This window comes from Rana temporaria, chromosome 8, assembly GCF_905171775.1.
Source record: "Rana temporaria chromosome 8, aRanTem1.1, whole genome shotgun sequence".
In the NCBI taxonomy this organism is placed as follows: domain Eukaryota; kingdom Metazoa; phylum Chordata; class Amphibia; order Anura; family Ranidae; genus Rana; species Rana temporaria.
In genome coordinates, this window is record NC_053496.1 from 141,683,216 (window position 1) to 141,703,687 (window position 20,472).

The window sequence follows — 20,472 nt, forward strand, 5'->3', positions numbered from 1 at the left end:
TACATCACACCACAATTCCCTGACCCTGTTACTGAAACTCATATACCTATTCAGATCCCTTCCTATCAATATCCCCAAATACTTTATTGACAAACTACAAGAGGATATTAATAGATTCATCTGGCAAAATAGATGCCCCAGGTTTTCCAAACCAATTCCATATAAATCCCAATCCACCGGAGGTTTAAGTCTTCCTAACCTTTGGTTTTACTTCTTAGCTGCCCGTTTTTCCAGGATAGCGCAGTGAAATATCCTGGAGTCAAGAGTACCCTGGGTCCAATTTGAATCCAACTCCATTAGGTTCTATTACCTCCTGTCCATATTAAGGTCACCCTCCAACTTCACACATAAGCTGACTCCCCTCAATTCAATCGTTTTCCAATCTCTCACCCTCTGGCACAGTTATAAAAGCAAACTTGGACTCATTTCATCTGAACCTTCAGGTTCGTCCTTTCTCGGGGAACCATTATTTATCCACAGCGTTTAATCACCCTGAAAATTTTGCATGGTGGAATGCCAATTCCTTGATCACCTTTGCTGATCTTCAGCTTGGATACGTTCGATCTCCTCCGTGCACAAAAACAAATCCCATTTCAGGAACACTATCATTTTATACAAATAAGACACTTTTATATCTCCCATCATAGCCTTCCCCCGTCCTCCCCCCTCACATCCTTCAAACAGATCTGCCGTGAGTCCCTCAGAGGCAAGGGCCTCATTTCAACTCTCTACAAAACAGCGTTGGCTTCATGTTTTTCAGGTGAACCTCCATATAGAAAAAAATGGGAGACTGACTGTAATGAAAGGTTTGCTCCGGAGGATTGGAATACCACAAAATCAACAGCCTATAAGGTATTGACCAGATGGCATTACACTCCTTCCAGACTCCAGGTAATGTTCCCAGGAACGTCTGGGCTGTTCTTTAGCGGCTGCCAACTGACAGGCACCTTTAGACACACATTTTAGAATTGTGGACTACTTTCTCCAGTGTGGAGAAGAGTAACTGCTATTGTTTCTGCAATATCTGGAAGTCCTTTGAAGCTTACAATCTCAATGTGTTTACTTGGAGCGACAGTCCCAGGGATGCTCTGCAGGGAAGAATGTCTCATACTATCTGCGTATCTACTCTGTGGGGCATTGCTTTTCACTGGCAGTTTCCCGTAGTACCCCTATCCTCCATCCTAGACAGAATTGATACGGGTATGATAATGGAGAGGATTCTATAAACCCTACGAGATAAAATGCACCTATTCGATTGAAGATGGTAAGCGTTAAAAGCCCATAGGCATATTTTACTATTGCAAGGCTAAATGCCAATCAAGTTTGTCATGTCTTAACTAAACAGTACCTTAATGTATACCTTTTCTATACTTACTTTTCTGTATGCTTCGGAATTATTCCTTATTTCTATTATTAATGATATGCTTATGATGTCAATTTTACGATGTACACTGTTACAAGATTGTATTTTTTTCTTTGACAAATAAAAACGTTTGTAAACAAAAATAAAGTGGTAAATGTATGCTCTTGGAATATCCAAGGATTGGGAGACCCTATAAAGAGAGTTGCGGTTATTGCTGTAGATTGATTTCCATTCGGGCTTCTGTGGTTTGCCTGCAGGAGACGCACCTAACAAAAGAGTTGATATTACATCCAAAAATAAGAAATTTACAGACTCATCTCTCGGTATATACCTCATACTCCAGGGGTGTGAGTGTCCTGATTGCGACGGGGGTGGAGTTCTCCTGCAGGCAGACCATCATATGTGAGAGAGGCCGGTATATTTTCTTGTACTGTACTATTGGGGGAATGACCTGTATTTTGGCGAATTATATATACCGTATATATATATATATATATATATATATATATATATATATATATATATATATATATATATATATATATATATATATATATATATATATCCCTCCCCCATTTAAAGCAGAGGTTCTATATCAATTGATGAAATTCACATCTGATAAACCTGACGTCCCAATAATGGCAGTGGGAGACTTTAATATGGTATTGAATGGGAGGATAGATAAATGTCCACCAGGAACTCAGGTTGGAAAGGGGGTTATTGCGCTCTCACAAATAATAGGAGAACTGGGGTTAGGGGATATACAGAGGATGATGAATCCAATTAACCAGCAATAGTTTTTCTAAAACTCACTCTACGCTCTCTAGAATTGATCTAGCCCTCAGCAGTGAAAATATGTGACATTTTGTTAACAATATAAAGTATATGCCTAGGGGTCTCTCAGACCACTGGTTATATCACTGAGTCAAGGGGAGGAGTTTTGAAAGGGGAAGGGAAAATTAGTCCATATTGGCTAGAGATAATAGGGAGAAAAGAGGGAGTGTCATCATCCCCGGAGGAATTCATGAGGATTAACGCCGGGACAGCATCAACTGGAGTGGTCTAGGACACGCTTAAGGCATACCTTAGGGGGATATTAATACAACAGATAGCAAGAGTAAAAAGAGACCAGAGAGCAGGAAAATTTGACTGGGAATAAGGTTACAGAAGCAGAACGGCAGTATGTAGAGAGACCAACCCCTGGGGGGGGGGGGGTTAGGAATGGGTTAAAACACAACAAGAATATAAGGATTCATTATATACAAAAGCTGAGAATAAAAAGTAATAAAAAATGGAAATGGCGCTAACTACAAAAACACACACTGTGAAACAACGGATGCTGCTCCTAAAATTAGTAATGACTAATGAACAAAATGTGAAACAGTAAAGGGCACACCAAAGGTGTAATATAAAACAGGCTCTATAATAAAACTATAACGTGAATATGAGTGAATTAGTTACTAATAAAGTTCATATTTTTATCAAACATTGCTGTGAAACCAAAAATCCTAAAATGTAATTCTGTGTGAAATCCAGTCACCATGTGATAACACAGTGCAAATGCTTCAAATCAAGTGCTTCACACAGAAGAATTACATTTTATGATTTTTGGTTTCACAGCAATATTTAATAAAAATATGAACTTTATTAGTAACTAATTCACTTATATTCACGTTATAGTTTTATTATAGAGCCTGTTTTATATTACACCTTTGGTCCGCCCTTTACTGTTTCACAAAAGCTGAGAATTAGTTGATGTTTCAGAGACAGCTTTATTATGTGGAGGGAGAGAATACAGGACATCTAGTGGCTCGATTGACAAATGCAAATACATCTACTACTGTTATATCCGCTATTAGAACAGATGGGGGAAGAATAACACCATATGGCCCGAAATTGTAGGCACTTTTAAAAAATAATATGAGAAATTGTATAGTGCCCAAGGTGGGGAGGTAGAGAGGGAGATGTGGAACTTTTTTAGAGATCTGAAGGTCCCTTGCCTCACTGAGACAGAGAGGCACTAGATGCCCCTATAAGCCTGGAAGAAGTAAGACAGGTGGTGTCAGCATTGGCAAATCAGAAAACTCCGGGACCGTATGGTCTGCCAGCAGAGATATATGAAAGACACTGTTGCCAGAGCTGTTGAAAACATTTAACAGCGCATTAGCAGAGGGTGTATTGCCTTTGTCTATGAGGGAATCCACCATTATTGTCCTTCCAAAAAAGGGGAAGGATCTACTTGATCCATCTTCTTACAGGCCAATTGCTTTGCTGGGTACAGACATAAAATTTTTGGCAAAAATATTGATGGTTAAAAAATAAATAAATCTGAATCTGGTCCATACGGACCAGACAGGGTTTATACCAAACAGACCAACCAGCATTAATATAAGGAGGGTGTGGTTAAACCTGCACGCTCGGACAATTATTGTAGGGTTAAGGAGCAATATTGTCCCTGGACGCAGCCAAGGCCTTCGACAGTCTGGAATGGCATTATTTGTGGCAGACCTTGGTTGCCTTCCAGTTTGGTCTGAAGTATGTTGATTGGGTAAGGCCCAAAACAAAAGTGAAGATAAATAATATGTGTTTTGAGGTGTTTTCTTTGACCTGTGTGACAAGACAGGGGTGTCTTTTGCCTTGGAGCCATTAGCTATAACCATCAAGTCATCTGTAAAGATACAGGGATTCCAGAGGGCATTAGGAGTGGAGAAAATAGCATTATATGCCGATGATGTGTTATTGTTCTTGGGAGATACGCGGGGGTCCCTGGTGGCAGCAATGGACATAATCGCAGATTTTGGGTGGATATCGGGCCTAAATATAAACTGGCATAAATTAATGCTACTTTCGGTTGACCCACTGATGATGGACCTGCCACCAGAGATTCCGCATATGGAAATAGTTAATAGGCTCAAATATTTAGGAATATACTGTACATAACCTTAAATCCCAAAGACTATATAATAAACAATATTGTCCCACGTTTGGATAAACTTAGGTGTTGGGGAAGGTGTGGAGACAGCTACCCTTATCAGTGGGAGGAAGGTGAAACCTAATTAAGATGACTTGGATGCCTGAATTGCTGTATGTATTACACAATGCCCCAATTTGGATAAATAGGCAATGGTTTCAGAAGACTGACATTATATTTAGAGAGTTGATTTGGGAAAAAAAACGGTCAAGGAAACGGTTACATACTCTACAAAGGACAGGGGGCTTGGCAGTCCCGCATTCATGGTGCCATTTTTTGGCATCACAGTTGCAGCATCTGAAAGGATGTAACAATTTTTCTGAACATAATCCAAATAGGGGAATGTTGCTATTGGGCACGAGCAATGATCGTTTGATGGAGGCTGACTCCTGTTCTATTAAATTCCCTATGCTTTTAATGTTAAAGAAATTATGGAAAGTGGTCAAAGAAATATTAGAGTATCAGGGATTTACAGAACTTTCACCATTATGGAATAATAAATATTTGCAGGAACTATCTAATGTAGAGAAGAGTAGGGACTGGGAGAGATGAAGACTTGCCCATCTTTCTCAGCTATATAGGTACAGGGGGAGGAGCTACCACACGGACGTCACTCGCTGCCATCTCTCTAAGCTTGATCTCAGGATCTTGCTTTATATTGGCTTTTACTATTGTGCTGCATTATGCCTAGTTTTATATGCCCTTTTACTTACATTAACTATACGAAGTACACTTAGATTGTCTCCTTTCATTTATGCTATTTGGATGACTCTGGTCCCATCTTCACGCTGCCCATTACCGCTATATTGGAGATCACTGACACTGGAGGTCAGTTTTGGAGATCCAGCCTACCTGATTGGAGGCACCGCAGCTGTGCTGGACATCCTTGTGGATACACACATTTATGACCTTCTGTTGCACAGAGGTCCACCTCATCTGGTAAGAGCCACTGTGTGTGTGGTGGAGAACCTTGTCACACTTATACTATCGGAGGACCATACCTCACCTTTCTTCACAAGTAATTTTGTAGTTCATCCTTGAGACTTTTTCCTAGCTCCCTTTCTGTAGTTGAATTGACCTTTTTTGCAATATTCTTTGCACTGCATTTACCCTTTGTTTTGTATATTTATTATAGGCCTTGTGATTACCTATTAGTGTTCAGCTTGCAATTCTCTGTGCATATTTTATTTTATTTGTTTGCACTGATTGTCTCCCTTTTACATATAGGATGTAAATCATTCCTGGAATTTAAATAGGAATATGGTATACCAAATCACTCCTTATTTAACCACTTAATGCCCGCCTATTTCGCGTGCGGCTTACTTCGGGGAGCGATCCGGGACGACGGCGCGGCTATTCGTTTATAGTCGCGATCGCTCCCCGGAGCTGAAGAACGGGGAGAGCCATATGTAAACACGGCTTCTCCGTGCTTCACTGTGGCGGCGTATAGATCGAGTGATCCCTTTTATAGGGAGACTCGATCGATGACATCAGTCCTACAGCCACACCCCCCTACAGTTGTAAACACACACTAGGTGAACCCTAACTCCTACAGCGCCCCCTGTGGTTACATTTTTTGCTGTAAAAATGACAATGGTCCCAAAAATGTGTCAAAATTGTCCGAAGTGTCCGCCATAATGTCGCAGTCACAAAAAAAAAAAAACGCTGATCGCCGCCAATAGTAGTAAAAAAAAAAAAATAATAATAAAAATGCAATAAAACTATCCCCTATTTTGTAAACGCTATAAACGCAAACCAATCGATAAACACTTATTGCGATTTTTTTTACCAAAAATAGGTAGAAGAATACGCATCGGCCTAAACTGAGGGAAAAAAATTTTTTATATATGTTTTTGGGGGATATTTATTATAGCAAAAAGTAAAAAATATTGCATTTTTTTCAAAAATGTCGCTCTATTTTTGTTTATAGCGCAAAAAATAAAAACCGCAGAGGTGATCAAATACCACCATAAGAAAGCTCTATTTGTGGGGAAAAAAGGACGCCAATTTTGTTTGGGAGCAATGTCGCATAACCGCGCAATTGTCTGTTAAAGCGACGCAGTGCCAAATCGCAAAACCTGGCCTGGGCATTTAGCTGCCTAAAGGTCCGGGGCTTAAGTGGTTAAATACTTGCAAATCAGACATGCTTTGACGATGAAATTTAAAGAGAGACCACCGAGGTGGAGTGAGGTAAACATTCTTTGAAAAAAAAATTAACGCTGGTACATCCAAGGGCTTCATCTCATTTATTTATGATGGTATATGCGACAGGGTGATAAGGGCAAATGAGGAGCTTCTCTGTAGGAGGGGATGGGAGGAAGACCTGGGGGACATATCAAATGAATAATGGAAGCAGATTTTGGAAATTGGTCCCTTAACCACTTCCTTACTGGGCACTTAAACCCTCCTTCCTGCTCGGACCAATTTTCAGCTTTCAGCGCTGATGCACTGAATGACAATTGCGTGGTCATACAACACTGTACCCAAATTTTTATCATTTTTTTTCCACAAACAGAGCTTTCTTTTTGTGGTATTTGATCACCTCTGCGGTTTTCATTTTTTGCGCTATAAACAAAAAAAAGAAAAAAAAAATCGCAATACGCGTATATTGATTGGTTTGCGCAAAAGTTATATTGCCTACAAAAAAAGGGATAGATTTATGACATTCTTATTATTATTATTATTTTTTTACTAGTAATGGCGGGGATCTGCGATTTTTGTCAGGCCTGCGATATTGCAGCGGACATATCGGACACTTTTGACACTATTTTGAGACCATTCACATTTATACAGCGAACAGTGCTATAAATATGCACTGATAATTGTATAAATGTAACTGCCAGGGAAGGGATGTGTTTCCTGGGAGTGGTTTTTACTGTGGGGGGGAGGGGACTGACTGGGGGAGGTGACTGACCTGTGTCCTTATGTACAAGGGACACAGCATTGGTCTCCTCCCTCCCTGACAGGACGTGGAGCTCTGTGTTTACACGTCCTGCCTTTGTAACTGCCGATCGTGAGTACCTGGCGGACATCACGGCCGCCAGACATGCACATCGGCACCACGTGACACGGCGGGCACAGCTTTTCCCCGCCGCGCGCCCTCGCGGTTGGATTTAAACAGGAAGACATCCAGGGACGTACACCCAGCAGTTGAGAGCCGTGCTGTAGACATCTTTTGTCTATAGCGTGGCTCTCAAGTGGTTAAGTACTCTTTTATCATCACAATCAGTGTCACACTTGATGTTACTACATAGAGCATATAAGACACCTCAGAAATTATTTTTATATGGGTGGAGGATGGATGCTAAATGCTCAAGATGTACGGACCCAAAGGGAGACCTAACTCATATGATGTGGAGGTGCCCCAAGTTAAATAGATACTGGAGTGAAGTTGTGGGAAAAATAAATAAGGTATTTGGAATATCTCTCAACCTAGACCCCAAAATATGTTTATTGGGTTGTAATGAAAAGAATAGGAATATGTGGGGGGAGACAAACAGCAATAATTAGATGCCTTTTCCTTGCACGGAAATTCATAGCAAGGTGGTGGCTGGTGTTGAACCCACCAACCGTGGTAGAATTGGAGGATGGGGTCAATAATTCAATAAGAAACAAAAGATTTGTGTATAATAAAAGAGGCCCTCCCTACTGCGGATACCAAGACTTTGTTTCTGCTTTTTTTCTCTGCTGCTTGGAACTATGCATAGTGATTAATAGAAATGAACTGTAGTGCATTATTCAAATACGGCGATGTATGTTAAATGATAGGGTGATTGGTGAAAAAAGTAAGTGAAGGATGTATAAATGTGTATTTGTTTTCTATCTTTTTATACGAATAAAAATTCTTTGATTGAAAAAAAATGGGCTGCTTGTTATTTTTTCTCAGTCTACATTTATGTAGCACTTGACTTTTTTTTTTCTAAATGATCTTTGCTGTTAAATTTGGAAATATAAGGGATTTTAGTGTTTTTGTTTTACATGATTAGTTTGGGAAAAAAGCATATATGGATTTAGTTACAGCATCTCACAAAAGTGAGTACACTTTTCATGTGACAACACTGGAGATATGACACTTTGCTACAATGTGAAGTAGTGAGTGTAGAGCTTGTATAACAGTGTACATTTGCTGTCCCCTCAAAATAACAACACACAGCTATTATTGTCTAAACCGCTGGCAACAAAAGTGAGTACACCCCTAAGTGAAAATGTCCAGATTGGGCCCAATTAGCCATTTTCCCTCCACGGTGTCATGTGACTCGTTAGTGTTACAAGGTCTGGGGTGTGAATGGGGAGCAGGTGTGTTCAAGTTGGTGTTTATCGCTCTCACTATCTCATACTGGTCACTGGAAGTTCAACATGGCACCTCATGGCAAAGAACTCTGAGGATCTGAAAAAATAATTGTTGCTCTACATAAAGATGGCCTAGGCTATAAGAAGATTGCCAAGACCCTGAAACTGAGATGCAGCACGGTGGCCAAGACCATACAGCGGTTTAACAGGACAGGTTAAGTGCACATGCTCAGTGTCATCCAGAAGTTGTCTTAGGGAAATAGACGTATGAGTGCTGCCATCATTGCTGGAGAGGTTGAAGGGGTGGGGGGGTCAGCCTGTCAGTGCTTAGACCAAACGCCACACACTGCACCAAATTGGTCTGCATGGCTGTCGTCCCAGAAGGAAACCTCTTCTAAAGATGATGCACAAGAAAGCCTGCAAACAGTTTGCTGAAGACAAGCAGACCAAGGACATGGATTACTGGAACCATGTCCTGTGGTCGGAGGAGACCGAGATAAACCTATTTGGTTCAGATGGTGTCAAGCGTGTGTGGCGGCAACCAGGTGAGGAGTACAAAGACAAGTGTGTCTTGCCTACAGTCAAGCGTGGTGATGGGAGTATCATGGTCTGGGGCTGCATGAGTGCTGCCGGCATTGGGGAGCTACAGTTCATTGAGGGAACCATGAATGCCAACATCATGTATTGTGACATACTGAAGCAAGCTAAATGTTAAGGGGATGGACTGACCAAGCATGTCTCCAGACCAAACGGAAGGTGGAGGAGCGCAAGGTCTCCAACATCCACCAGCTCCCTGATGTCATCATGGAGGAGTGAAAGAGGACTCCAGTGGCAACCTGTGAAGCTCTGGTGAACTCCATGCCCAGGAGGGTTAGGGCAGTGGTGGAAAATAAATGGTGGCCACACAAAATATTGACACTTTGGGACCAATTTGGACATTTTCACTTAGGGGTGTACTCACTTTTGCTGCCAGCGGTTTAGACATTAATGGCTGTGTGTCGAGTTATTTTGAGGGGACAGCAAACTACACTGTTGTACATTGTAGAAAAGCAGTGAGTGTACAGCTTGTAAAGTGTAATTTCTTCAGTGTTGTCACATGAAAAGATATAACAACATATTTACAAAAATGTGAGGGGTGTACTCACTTTTGTGAGATACTGTATATGTTTTGCAGGCTATTCTTTATGTATTGCCTTCATTATTTACTATTAATTTGAGTATGGTTAAAAAATAGTTACACATGGCAACAAAAAGCTTTGCTAGTCTTTACAATAATAATAAAGAGGTTGACTGAAAGCCAAGTAAAAAAAGATTAGAGAAACGTAACCACGTTAGGACGCCAATTTTGTTTGGGAGCCAAATCGCACGACCGTGCAATTGTCAGTTAAAGCGACACAGTGCTGAATCGCAAAAAGGGGCCTGGTCCTTTACCTGCATATTGGTCCGGGTCTTAAGTGGTTAACGTGAACCTATCACCAAGTCCAAATAGCTTACACCCAAGAGTTCTTAGGGAACTTAGCTCAGTTACAGCCAACCTGCTATTTCTCATTTGTAAAGACACCCTACTGACCAGAATGTTACTGATTGGTGTAGAGCCTAACATCAATAGTGTGCAAGGTATTTGAGGGAATGTTAAGGGAATTTATGCAGAGATTTTTCTGCAATGAAGGTATCATAGGTGAGAACTAGCATGAATTAATGAGAGACTATTCTTGCCAGTCCAACCTCATCGTTCTATGAAGAAAAAAGTGAGAAATTGGATGGTGGAATGTCAGTGGATGCAGTTCATCTAGATTTTGTTAAAGCATTATATACTGTACCTCAAACATTTAAAGTGTATATATCCCCACATTTCATATTACTGATATGTGTATTTTGTATCCTGGTGGTGTTAAAAGTATCCTGTTTTCTTTACATTTCTTCCTTTGTATGAAATACCTGGTGATCATGTCAGTCCCTCTGCCTTTCTATTTCAAACTGACTACGCTAGGCATAGAAGCACATCCCAGCATTGTCAGTTTTCTAACTGTGGTGGGAGCACAGCCAGCCTTTCTGCTACCCCCCGCACAGCTCTTCACTGGGAAGATCAGTGTATTGCTCTTTCTCTGCCTCCTGCTGACACGCCCCCCTGCAGTCCCTTACGTAGGTGGGCCTTGATGGACTTGTGTCTTTTTTCAACCTCACCTACTATGTAACTATGTAGCTGAGAACAGAGGTCACTTATAAAAAAAGAGGTATTAATATTTTGCTTTGCATTTCTATTTTAACTGCTTAAGGACCGCTTACATACATAGACTTCAGCGGGGCGGCCCTTTAGTGCAAAATCACGTACCTGTATGGGATTTTTTCTTCTGGGTCTGGGGTGCGGCCCCTCCTGCTGTAATTGGACACAGCGGGAGCCAATTAGCGAGTCCGGCGGACCCACTGATCGTTTCCGAGGCAAACAGAACAATCTTGTATGTAAACAAGGCAGATCACCATTCTTTGACAGGGGAAGACAGGAACACGGATCTCTGTCTTCTTACAGTACAAGCACCCCCCACACAGCCAGAAAGCACCCCCTAGGGACACATTTAACCCTTTCATTTTCATTGTTCTACCGTACTTTGTCGGGAAGTTACAAGGCATCATGATCATCAGACACCTCCCTCTCTTGTAGGCAAATGTGCCTGTGTATAAATCTTTATTGTGAAATATCTTGAAAACTTTAGCCAGCACCTTGCGCACGTTTTTTTTTTAAAAGTGTAAAACTTGAAAAACCATTTTAAAATCTATTCCGTAGTGGTGGCCTTATTACTGTCTTGAGTGCTAATTTCAGAGATAGTTGTAGGGGGTCGTTCACCGTACATTCAAGATGAGGCCGAACCAGTGTTTTGTAAAGGGGTAGAATTACATTGGTCTACACATTTCTGGAAATTATCGACCTCCAAGATAAAATGTGTGAATTCTTAAATATTTTGAGTCAGGCTTCCTGGTTTTGTTCTTGTTTTGAATAAAACAATTAAGAGAAAAAAAACGTTTTACTTTATTTCGCTTCAATAAATCTTGTATTTGAATGGCCCACGTTTGGGACCATGTGATACTTTTTTGTAAAAGGTTCTCCTTTGTTACATCCCCGATGTCTCACCAAACCTCCATTAAAGCTAATAGAACAATGGGATCGCAGAGCACCAGAAACATGGCAGGGGTTTGTGTGTGTGTGTGTGTGTGTGTGAGGAATGTTCCTGGGGTGTGTGGATGCAATCAGGTGGCTGTACTCGTCCAAATTAAACACATTAAGCAACAGTCTAGGGTTTGTGTATAATCCCCCTCCCCCACTGCAAAAGGGTTAAAGGATTTGAGTATTTTTAGCGTCACCCTCAAAGACACTTGAAAAGACCTGATCTCTGCCGTACTTTGTTATTTTTGTCACATGTCAGTATACAGCTTTTTTTTAACAGTCGCTTACCTATTAACACCAAAAATGCCCAAAATGTAACTACAAGATTTGCTCCCCATAAACTTCAATGGAATTGGTCACTAAATTCGGGTTGGCTGAATTTTAAATGAGATTCGCCAGACACTTGGCATATTAAAAAAGGGACTTCATCTTGCAAAAGAAGGCCTGGGCTGTTAAGTAGACATTGGCTGCCCTTACTATATCCAAACAATGGAAGGCAATTTCCTTGTCATCTGAGGAAAGACAGAGGGAAGGGAGGACAATGTTCTCAATCAGGTAAAAAGAGAATACCATCTTATGTAAAAAAAAAAAAAAGGTTTTGGTCTCACATCATGTCCATGTGTAAAACCAAAAAAAGGCTCTTTACAAGACAAAGCTGCTAACTCTAACATGCGTAACAGACATGATGGCAAACCAAGAAGGCAGGTCTCATCCATCAGAACTTTAGGCCAGATTCACGTAGAAGTGCGGCGGCGTAACGTATCGAAGATACGTTACACAGCTGCAAGTTTTGAGAGCAAGTGCATGATTCACAAAGCACTTGCAATGAAAACCTACGCTGGCGGCCTCCGGCGTAAGCCCGCGTAATTTAAAGGGGCGTGTGCCATTTAAATTAGGCGCGCTCCCGCGCCGGACCTACTGCGCATGCTCCGTTTCGAAATTCACGATGTGCTTTGCGTGAACTGACGTCATTTTTTCGAACGGTGACGTGCGTAGTGTACTTCCGTATTCCCGGACGTCTTACGCAAACGACGTGAATTTTTAAATTTCGCCGCGGGAACGAAAAACCGTTGTGGATCGCCGTAACTCCTAATTTGCATATCCGACGCTGGTTTACGACGCAAACTCCCCCCAGCGGCGGCCGCGGTACTGCATCCTAAGATCCGACAGTGTAAAACAATTACACCTGTCGGATCTTAGGGATATCTATGCGTAACTGGTTCTATGAATCAGTCGCATAGATACTCAGAGATACGACGGTGTATCTCCTTTGTGAATCTGGCCCTTTGTCGGTATGTTTGTGTACTACATTCTTCTGGTGTGAACAGAATCACCGGAATCCTTTCCTTCTCTTGGAAGAGGAATGGGAGAATCTTTAATCAGTGGGAAGGCATAAACCAGTTGGAACTGAGTTTAAGAAATCACAAGAGCTCATAGAAGAGGTTTGTAGAAGAGCCATAAGCAGGGTAATTCCCGAGTGCAAAGGAGAGCCTGCATAGTAGCAGCCCCTGTTGGTTTTGGGAATTTGGTTTGGGAAACTGTTTGTATGTTAACTGGTACAACCACTCCTTGTGCCTGAAGTTGGTGCAAGGAGGTCATCAAATATGCATTTCATTGGTCTAAAGCTGGCAGACTAAAACGTAAAAGGTGAGGAGGCAGGATAGAATTACAGATTGGTCATGGAGGTCTGGGACTTCTCAGATCCAAACTGATGCAAAGGCCAACCCACATTCCCTGTTTCAGAGGAGTAGCCGCACCCCTTTATTTTTGGCTTCTGAAACCCAAAGGTTCTAGAATGCCAGATATTTACGAAACAATTCAAACATAGTGGCTAAGAAATCTGCTTTTCTCAGACAGGCCAATGGTGAGTGTCACAGTCAGATGAGGGAAGCAGTGTCAATATAGGACATCGATATGGAACAAGGGAACTAATATCCCCCTGAATGGTGTTTTGTGTTTCCTGTAGGTCATCTGCCAGACATATGCTATTCGGCCCTTTAGTCCCAGCTTCCTTGCACCTGTGACCTGCCATTGTTACTGAGGGGATACCCGGTGAGGTATTCACAGTTAAGGAGTATAGAATGGATGTGGTTTTGCATGTGGGGAGAAGGCAACCATCACTATAAACCAGGAGATGAATACATTTATGTGGCTGTGTCTCTGTAGAAGACAGCGGCAAGAATGCAGCAATGCACTGTGAGGCAAAATGGCAGGGGGTACCACAATAAAGTAAAAAAAAAAAACACTCTAATCCTCTGCCCACTAAACCACAAAATGTGTTATACCCTGCAGATAGTTAAAGCCAGGTATCAGATTCCATCTACAGGGTAAACCCTGTTTTACTTTATTTGCAATGCTGGGAACATGCAGCTATCATCACACATTCATGCTAAGGCAAGCACCCAAAGCAGAATCCAGTGACAAGCACTACACACGGTGGAGTTTCGGTATGGTCCCTATGGTACACACTGAGGGTAACTAATCCAGAAATTGCTAGGTAGCGCAAGGCAATAAACAGATGTTGATAGAAGATTCAGGTGAAAAAACTTCAATGGTTTCAAAAAGAAAAAAAAAATAGGTCCATCAGCCAAGGACATTAGCTTTTTTGCTCACGAAGTAGGCGGTGTTATATGGATACACCATAGGGACAGCCCTTACACACATTTGTGCCAGTGTCCAAACACTTGAAGGGAGTAGGACATAACCCATGGTCTATGAATACCCTCCTGTACCGTACAATTAGGATACATGTGTTATGCTTTTAATAGTGTGGATTACAATTTGCTGTCATACGTTTGCTGTGTGCACGGCTTTGTGCTAATATAGTACAAAGGCACAGTGGGAAAGTCTCTATCACAGTCATTATTATTACATTACAAGCTGCACTCCTCTACTTTTCCATTACATATGTTCATGATGTAGCCATGATTTTTGGTGACATTGGGGGTTATTTACGAAAGGCAAATCCACTTTGCACTACAAGTGCAAAGTGCACTTGAAATTGCACTGAAAGTGCACTTGGAAGTGTAGTTGCTGTAAATCTGAGGGATAGATCTGAAATGAGGGGAAGCTCTGCTGATTTTATCATCCAATCATGTGCAAGCTAAAATGCTGTTTTTTTTATTTTCCTTGCATGTCTCCCTCGGATCTACAGCGACTGCACTTCCAAGTGCACTTCTAGTGCAATTTCAAGTTCACTTTGTACTTGTAGTGCAAAGTGGATTTGCCTTTCGTAAATAACCCCCATAGTCTTTCTCACTGCTGCGATACAACTCATTTGCTGCATCCCATGCAAATAGAAGATGAAAAAACATAGAAAGTAAAAAAAAAAAAAAAATTACTGATGTAGAACAGCCTAACAAAACAATGTCTTGTAATTTGTCAAGCAGTCATTTTAAATATAATATTGCTAAAAAACTCGAATGACAAAACAAATCATAACTATTACAATTATACTTGGTAATCTGTTATAAACCAGCAAAGATATTAACCCCCTATGATCAGGCTGGTGTCCCGTTACCTGGGACTTTATGCCTGGGAAATGTGTTGGAAGGACTGCCTGATCACCCAGCCTGCTGGCTCCTGATCACCACTGGAGACCAGGATGAATCTTTACCAGCTGGATCACTGTACTAGGAGCCTACAGTCCATTAACCTCCCTGGCGGTCTTCCCGTGTCTGACACGGGGTTAGATTTTCCTGCTACGATCGGTAACCCCGTGTCAGCCACGGGCTTGCCTCGCTAGATCCACAGGCACAAGTTACTTACCTTGTCCCTGGATCCAGCGATGCCACCGCGCTGTGTGAGCGAGCAGGACCTCGCTCGATTCACACAGTGCCTCCGTGTGACGCCGATCTCCGTTCCCTGCGACGTTACGACGCACGGGGACGGAGAACGGCGCCAAATTCAAAAAAGTAAACAAACACCTTACATACAGTATACTGTAATCTTATAGATTACAGTACTGTATGTAAAAAAAACACACTCCCCCTGTCCCTAGTGGTCTGTCCTGTGTCATGCATGTCATTTTATATAATAAAAACGTTTCTTTCTCCCTGCAAACTGTAGATTGTCCATAGCAACCAAAAGTGTCCCTTTATGTCAAAAATAGTTTTAGATCAGCTAAAAAACAGCGATAATAAATTATAATCACTTGCAGAATTGTGCGATAGCGATTTGTGGGGAAATTCGTCATAAAAAAAAAAAAAATAATGACAGCAACAATTCTGCAACTGAGCAAATTTCAGTGATTTTGATTTGATTACATTATTGAATAATTTTTATTATAATTATATTATTATTTGTTATAATTATTTATAATTATTTATTATATTATAATTTATAATTTTGTTTTTAAAAAAATGTCATACCCGGGATGCCTATTAGAAGCTTGTTTGGTCAGATTTAAGTGAGTTATTTCTAAAAATTACAGACCTACAATATAAAACGCCAAATTTCCTTGCAAATAATGGTACCGCTTTTAGCATGTTTTTTCTGACAGAATCATACCGCCAGGGAGGTTAATGCATACGAGCAGCTTGTGGGTGAAGTTCATCCTTTATGCTTCCGCAAATATCTATTACGTAGGCTGCATAATGTTAAACTGGTCTTGACAAAACAAAAACAAGTATGCTTTCTGGTTGATTTGGCTGAATTAAAATGTATCTTAAGTTCTCACCTGCGCTCTAAAGATCCTCTTTGAGTAAAGTGTCCTATAATGGTGTGATGTTTAGCTCCTTTCTGTGTCTCCGTTTTTATTGCCCAAGTATTTGGAGCAGCAGACCGAGCAAAGAGAAGCTCCAATCCAGTACGGCATCGTACCCTGTAACATTATAAAAATAGTTTAGTAACACCAAACCTAATCCACAACTGATGCTACCAACAGGAACCATTCCATTACACTTTTAAAAAGTCTTGCCAAACAGAAATCACTATGTCTATTTGTCTAGAGGACCATATGTAGTATTTGTAAGCCAAAATGTCAACATTTATAAGGATAACAGATGCTTGCCTGGGAGTTTGTTACTTAAAATTCATTACAGTCATAAGAAGTTAAAACAACTTGACACGTACATGACTGAAGCCCTTTCCATTTTTCAAGGTCTTTAACAGAGGAGAAAAAAAACCTCACTTTTAAAGGAACTACAGATCTATATATAACATCCCTCATTTTATAACTTTCATTGCATGGCAATAACCTACTGGTCTTCCTTATTTCTCATCTATTCCGTCTAAATTAACACATAATTTTTCTTTGTTATGACAACAAATTGGCTGCTTTCACCCTCTTGACAAAATTATAAGAGATGGAGCAAAAGTAAAACTGATGCTTAAATTAAAGCGAAGTTCCCCTTTAACCACTTCCCTACCCACCCATAAGTCATATGACGTCCACAGATGGAATCTCCCATCCTGGGTGGACGTCATATGACGTCCTGGGCTTCCCGGCCGTCTAGGGTGCGCGTACTTGCCCGCGGCATCGTTCAGGACCCGTTGCACGTGCCAAATGGCCGCGATGTCCGCCGGGCACCCGCGATCATGGCAGGACCGTGGATCTGTGTGTGTAAACACACAGAACCAGGTCCTGTCAGAGGTGAGGAGACCAATGGGTGTTCCCAGTACAGAGGAACACAGATCGGTCTCCTCCCCTTGTGAGTCCCCTCCCCTACAGTTAGAATCACTCACTAGGGAACATATTTAACCCCTTCAGTGCGCCCTAGTGTTAACCCCTTCCCTGCCAGTCACATTTACACAGTAATCAGTGCAGTTTTATAGCACTAATCGCTATATAAATGTGAATGGTCCCAAAAATGTGTCAAAAGTGTCCGATATGTCCGTCACAATGTCACGGTCACAAATCACCGCCATTACTAGTAAAAAAAAAAAATGCAATAAAACCATCCCCTATTTTGTAGACGCTATAACTTTTATGCAAACCAATCAATATTTTTTTTTTTTTTAATTGTGATATGTATTAAATCAAAAAGTAAGTCGGCTCTAGGGAGAGGCACGGAAGAGAACTGAGGATTTGGGTGGCTGCATCGCTGGATCATGGGACAGGTGAGTGTATGTTTATTAAATATCATCAATTACACTTTTTACAGCTGCGGACTTTAAATAAACACAAAAATTACTGGAACTCCGCTTTAACCAATAAAGTTTTAAATTACTTATTTTAAAAAGAAACTAGCAATCTGATTGCTGCTAAAAATGTATTTTATCCAAATTTTTAATAAAGCAAATCCAACTCCTCACCTAAGGCTAAAGATAGGTTGTGTCCAGTTTTGCAGGAGGCTTATTGATGCCGTAAATACCTCTCCAGGTAACAAAGTCTTGTCAGGTAAAGTAATTGTCATAAAGTCCCCAACACTAAGCCGCTGAACTTTTGGTGTGTTCACACCCACAAGATGAACCATCCCAGCAATCTCTGATCTTTCTTCATAATATTTGCATTCTTCAGATGCAGAATAATTCAGGGTCACATTTACAGGGAGGGACGCAAGAGAAAACCAGGAAGAAGAAAAGTGAAGCTCCACAATACACACATCAAGGGAAGTCTGTAAAGAACAGAAAATAAAACACTGAGATGAAAGGAAATTCATACTATTTATAAATACAGTAACGTTATGTTTAGTGCATTTCAAACAAGATTTTTTTTTAAAAAGCAAAATGTATTATATCATATAATTTAATGCTGATTATAGGGTTCAGGGATCTTCACCTCAATCATCTTAACCTTGATTGATCTGAAAAAGAGGCACCGATTTAAGAAACAGCATTTCCCCCCCCCCCCCCCCCCCTTAACAATATTATATTCTTTATGCAAAAGGAAAATACAGAGCATCCGGAAAGTATCTACAGCGCTTCACTTATTCCACATTTTGTTATGTTACAGCCTTATTCCAAAATGGATCAAGTTCATTATTTTCCTTTAAAATTCTACAAACAATACCCCATAATGATAACGTGAAAGACAACGAGAAAGAAGTTTGTTTGAAACCTTTGCAAATTTATTTAAAAAAAACACATGTACATAAGTATTCACCACCTTTGCCAAGACACTCAAAATTTAGCTCAGGTGCATCCTGTTTCCACTGCTTTGGAAAGGCACACACCTGTCTATATTAGGTCCCACAGTAAATAGTGCATGTCAGAGCAGAAACCAAGCCATAAGGTCCAAGGAATTGTCTGTAGACCTCCGAGACAGGATTGTATAAAGGCACAGATCTTGGGAAGGGTGAAAAATTTCTGCAGGGGTGAAGGTCATAATGGGCACAGTCGCCTCCATCAACCGTAAATGGAAGAAGTTTAGAACCACCAGGACTGGTCCTAGAAAAGACTGCCTGAGCGATTGGGGGGGAGGGCCTTGGTGAGGGGGGTGACCAAGAACCGGATGGTCACTCTGACAGAGCTACAGTGTTTCTCTATGAAGAGAAGAGAACCTTCCAGAATAACAACCATCTCTGCAGCACTCCACCAATCAGGCCTGTATGGTAGAGTGGTCAGATGGAAGCCACTCCTCAGTAATAGGCACATGACAGCCCACTTGGAGTTTGCCAAAAGGCACCTGAAGGACTCTCAGATCATAAGAAACAAAATTCTCTGATCTGATGAAACAAAGATTGAACTCTTTGGCCTGAATAGCAAGCCTCATGTCTGGAGGAAGCCAGGCATCGCTCATCACCTGGCCAATACCATCCCTACAGTGAAGAATTACGTTGGCAGCATCATGCTGTGTAGATGTTTTTAAGCAAAAGGAAATGGGAGACTATTCATGATTAAGAGAAGGATGAATGCAGCAATGTATAGAGCCATCCTTGATGAAGACCTGCTCCAGAGCGCTCTGGACCTCAGACTGGGGCAAAGGTTCCTATTTCCAACAGGACAACAACCCTAAGCACACAGCCAAGATAACAAAGGATGGGACAACTCTGTATATGTCCTTGAGTGGCCCAGACTTGAAACCGATTGAACCTCTCTGGAGATATCTGAAAATGGCGGTGCACCAACATTCCCCATCCAACCTGATGGAGCGTGAGAGGTCCTGCAAAGAATGAGAGAAACTGCCCAAAAAAAAGGGATGCCCACAACCCATCTTCCATAGTCCAGTCTTTTTATCCCTACGAACCTAACAGATTAGTAATTAAATACGTTTAAATTCAGGGGTGTAGATAGGGAGGGTTGCACAGTGGCCTCTTCCCCATTATGTGCTCCTCCCCCATCCGATTCTTTTAGCCAAGTGACATTTTTTTTTTTTTTTTTTTTATATATATATATAAATTAAACTTGGGTTAGGGGATGGATCTGGAGATGATTGCACAAAAGGCCCTCTCCCCAGTTCCACCCCTTCCCCCCTCTTCCCTCCCCTGCTCCAGTCAGGGAGGAAAAAAACCCTCAGGTATTGTTTTAATCCATCATATAGTTTAAGTAAGTCCCCGATTGTTTAAACTCAAGCCAACCTCTCCAAGTTATATAAAATCTCTGTCTGAAACCATTTTGCAAAGATATTAATTCTTCCATCAATCTAATTTTATCCACTTCCCTAAACCAGTCTTTTATTAACGGTATTTTCTTTGATTTCCATTGTCTCGGTATCAAGGAATTTGCTGCATTCAACAGGAACGGAACCATTGCTACTCTATATTCTTTCTTTGACTCCCCGTAGCATGGAACAAGCACTGCCAGGGG

The 20,472-nt window shown here is 41.2% G+C and overlaps 1 protein-coding gene across 1 annotated transcript in view; it reads right to left on the bottom strand.

The window, feature by feature from the left end:
* The window catches only part of LOC120909124 (transmembrane protein 132A-like), a 215,861-nt gene that overhangs the window by 102,268 nt on the left and 93,121 nt on the right, over positions 1–20,472 (bottom strand). The window contains exons 4-5 of the mRNA XM_040320787.1: positions 18,040–18,341; positions 16,463–16,606 (exon numbers count right to left, since the gene is read on the bottom strand). Of these exons, the coding sequence (XP_040176721.1) occupies positions 16,463–16,606; positions 18,040–18,341 (446 nt within the window). The remainder of the gene's footprint in view (positions 1–16,462; positions 16,607–18,039; positions 18,342–20,472) is intronic.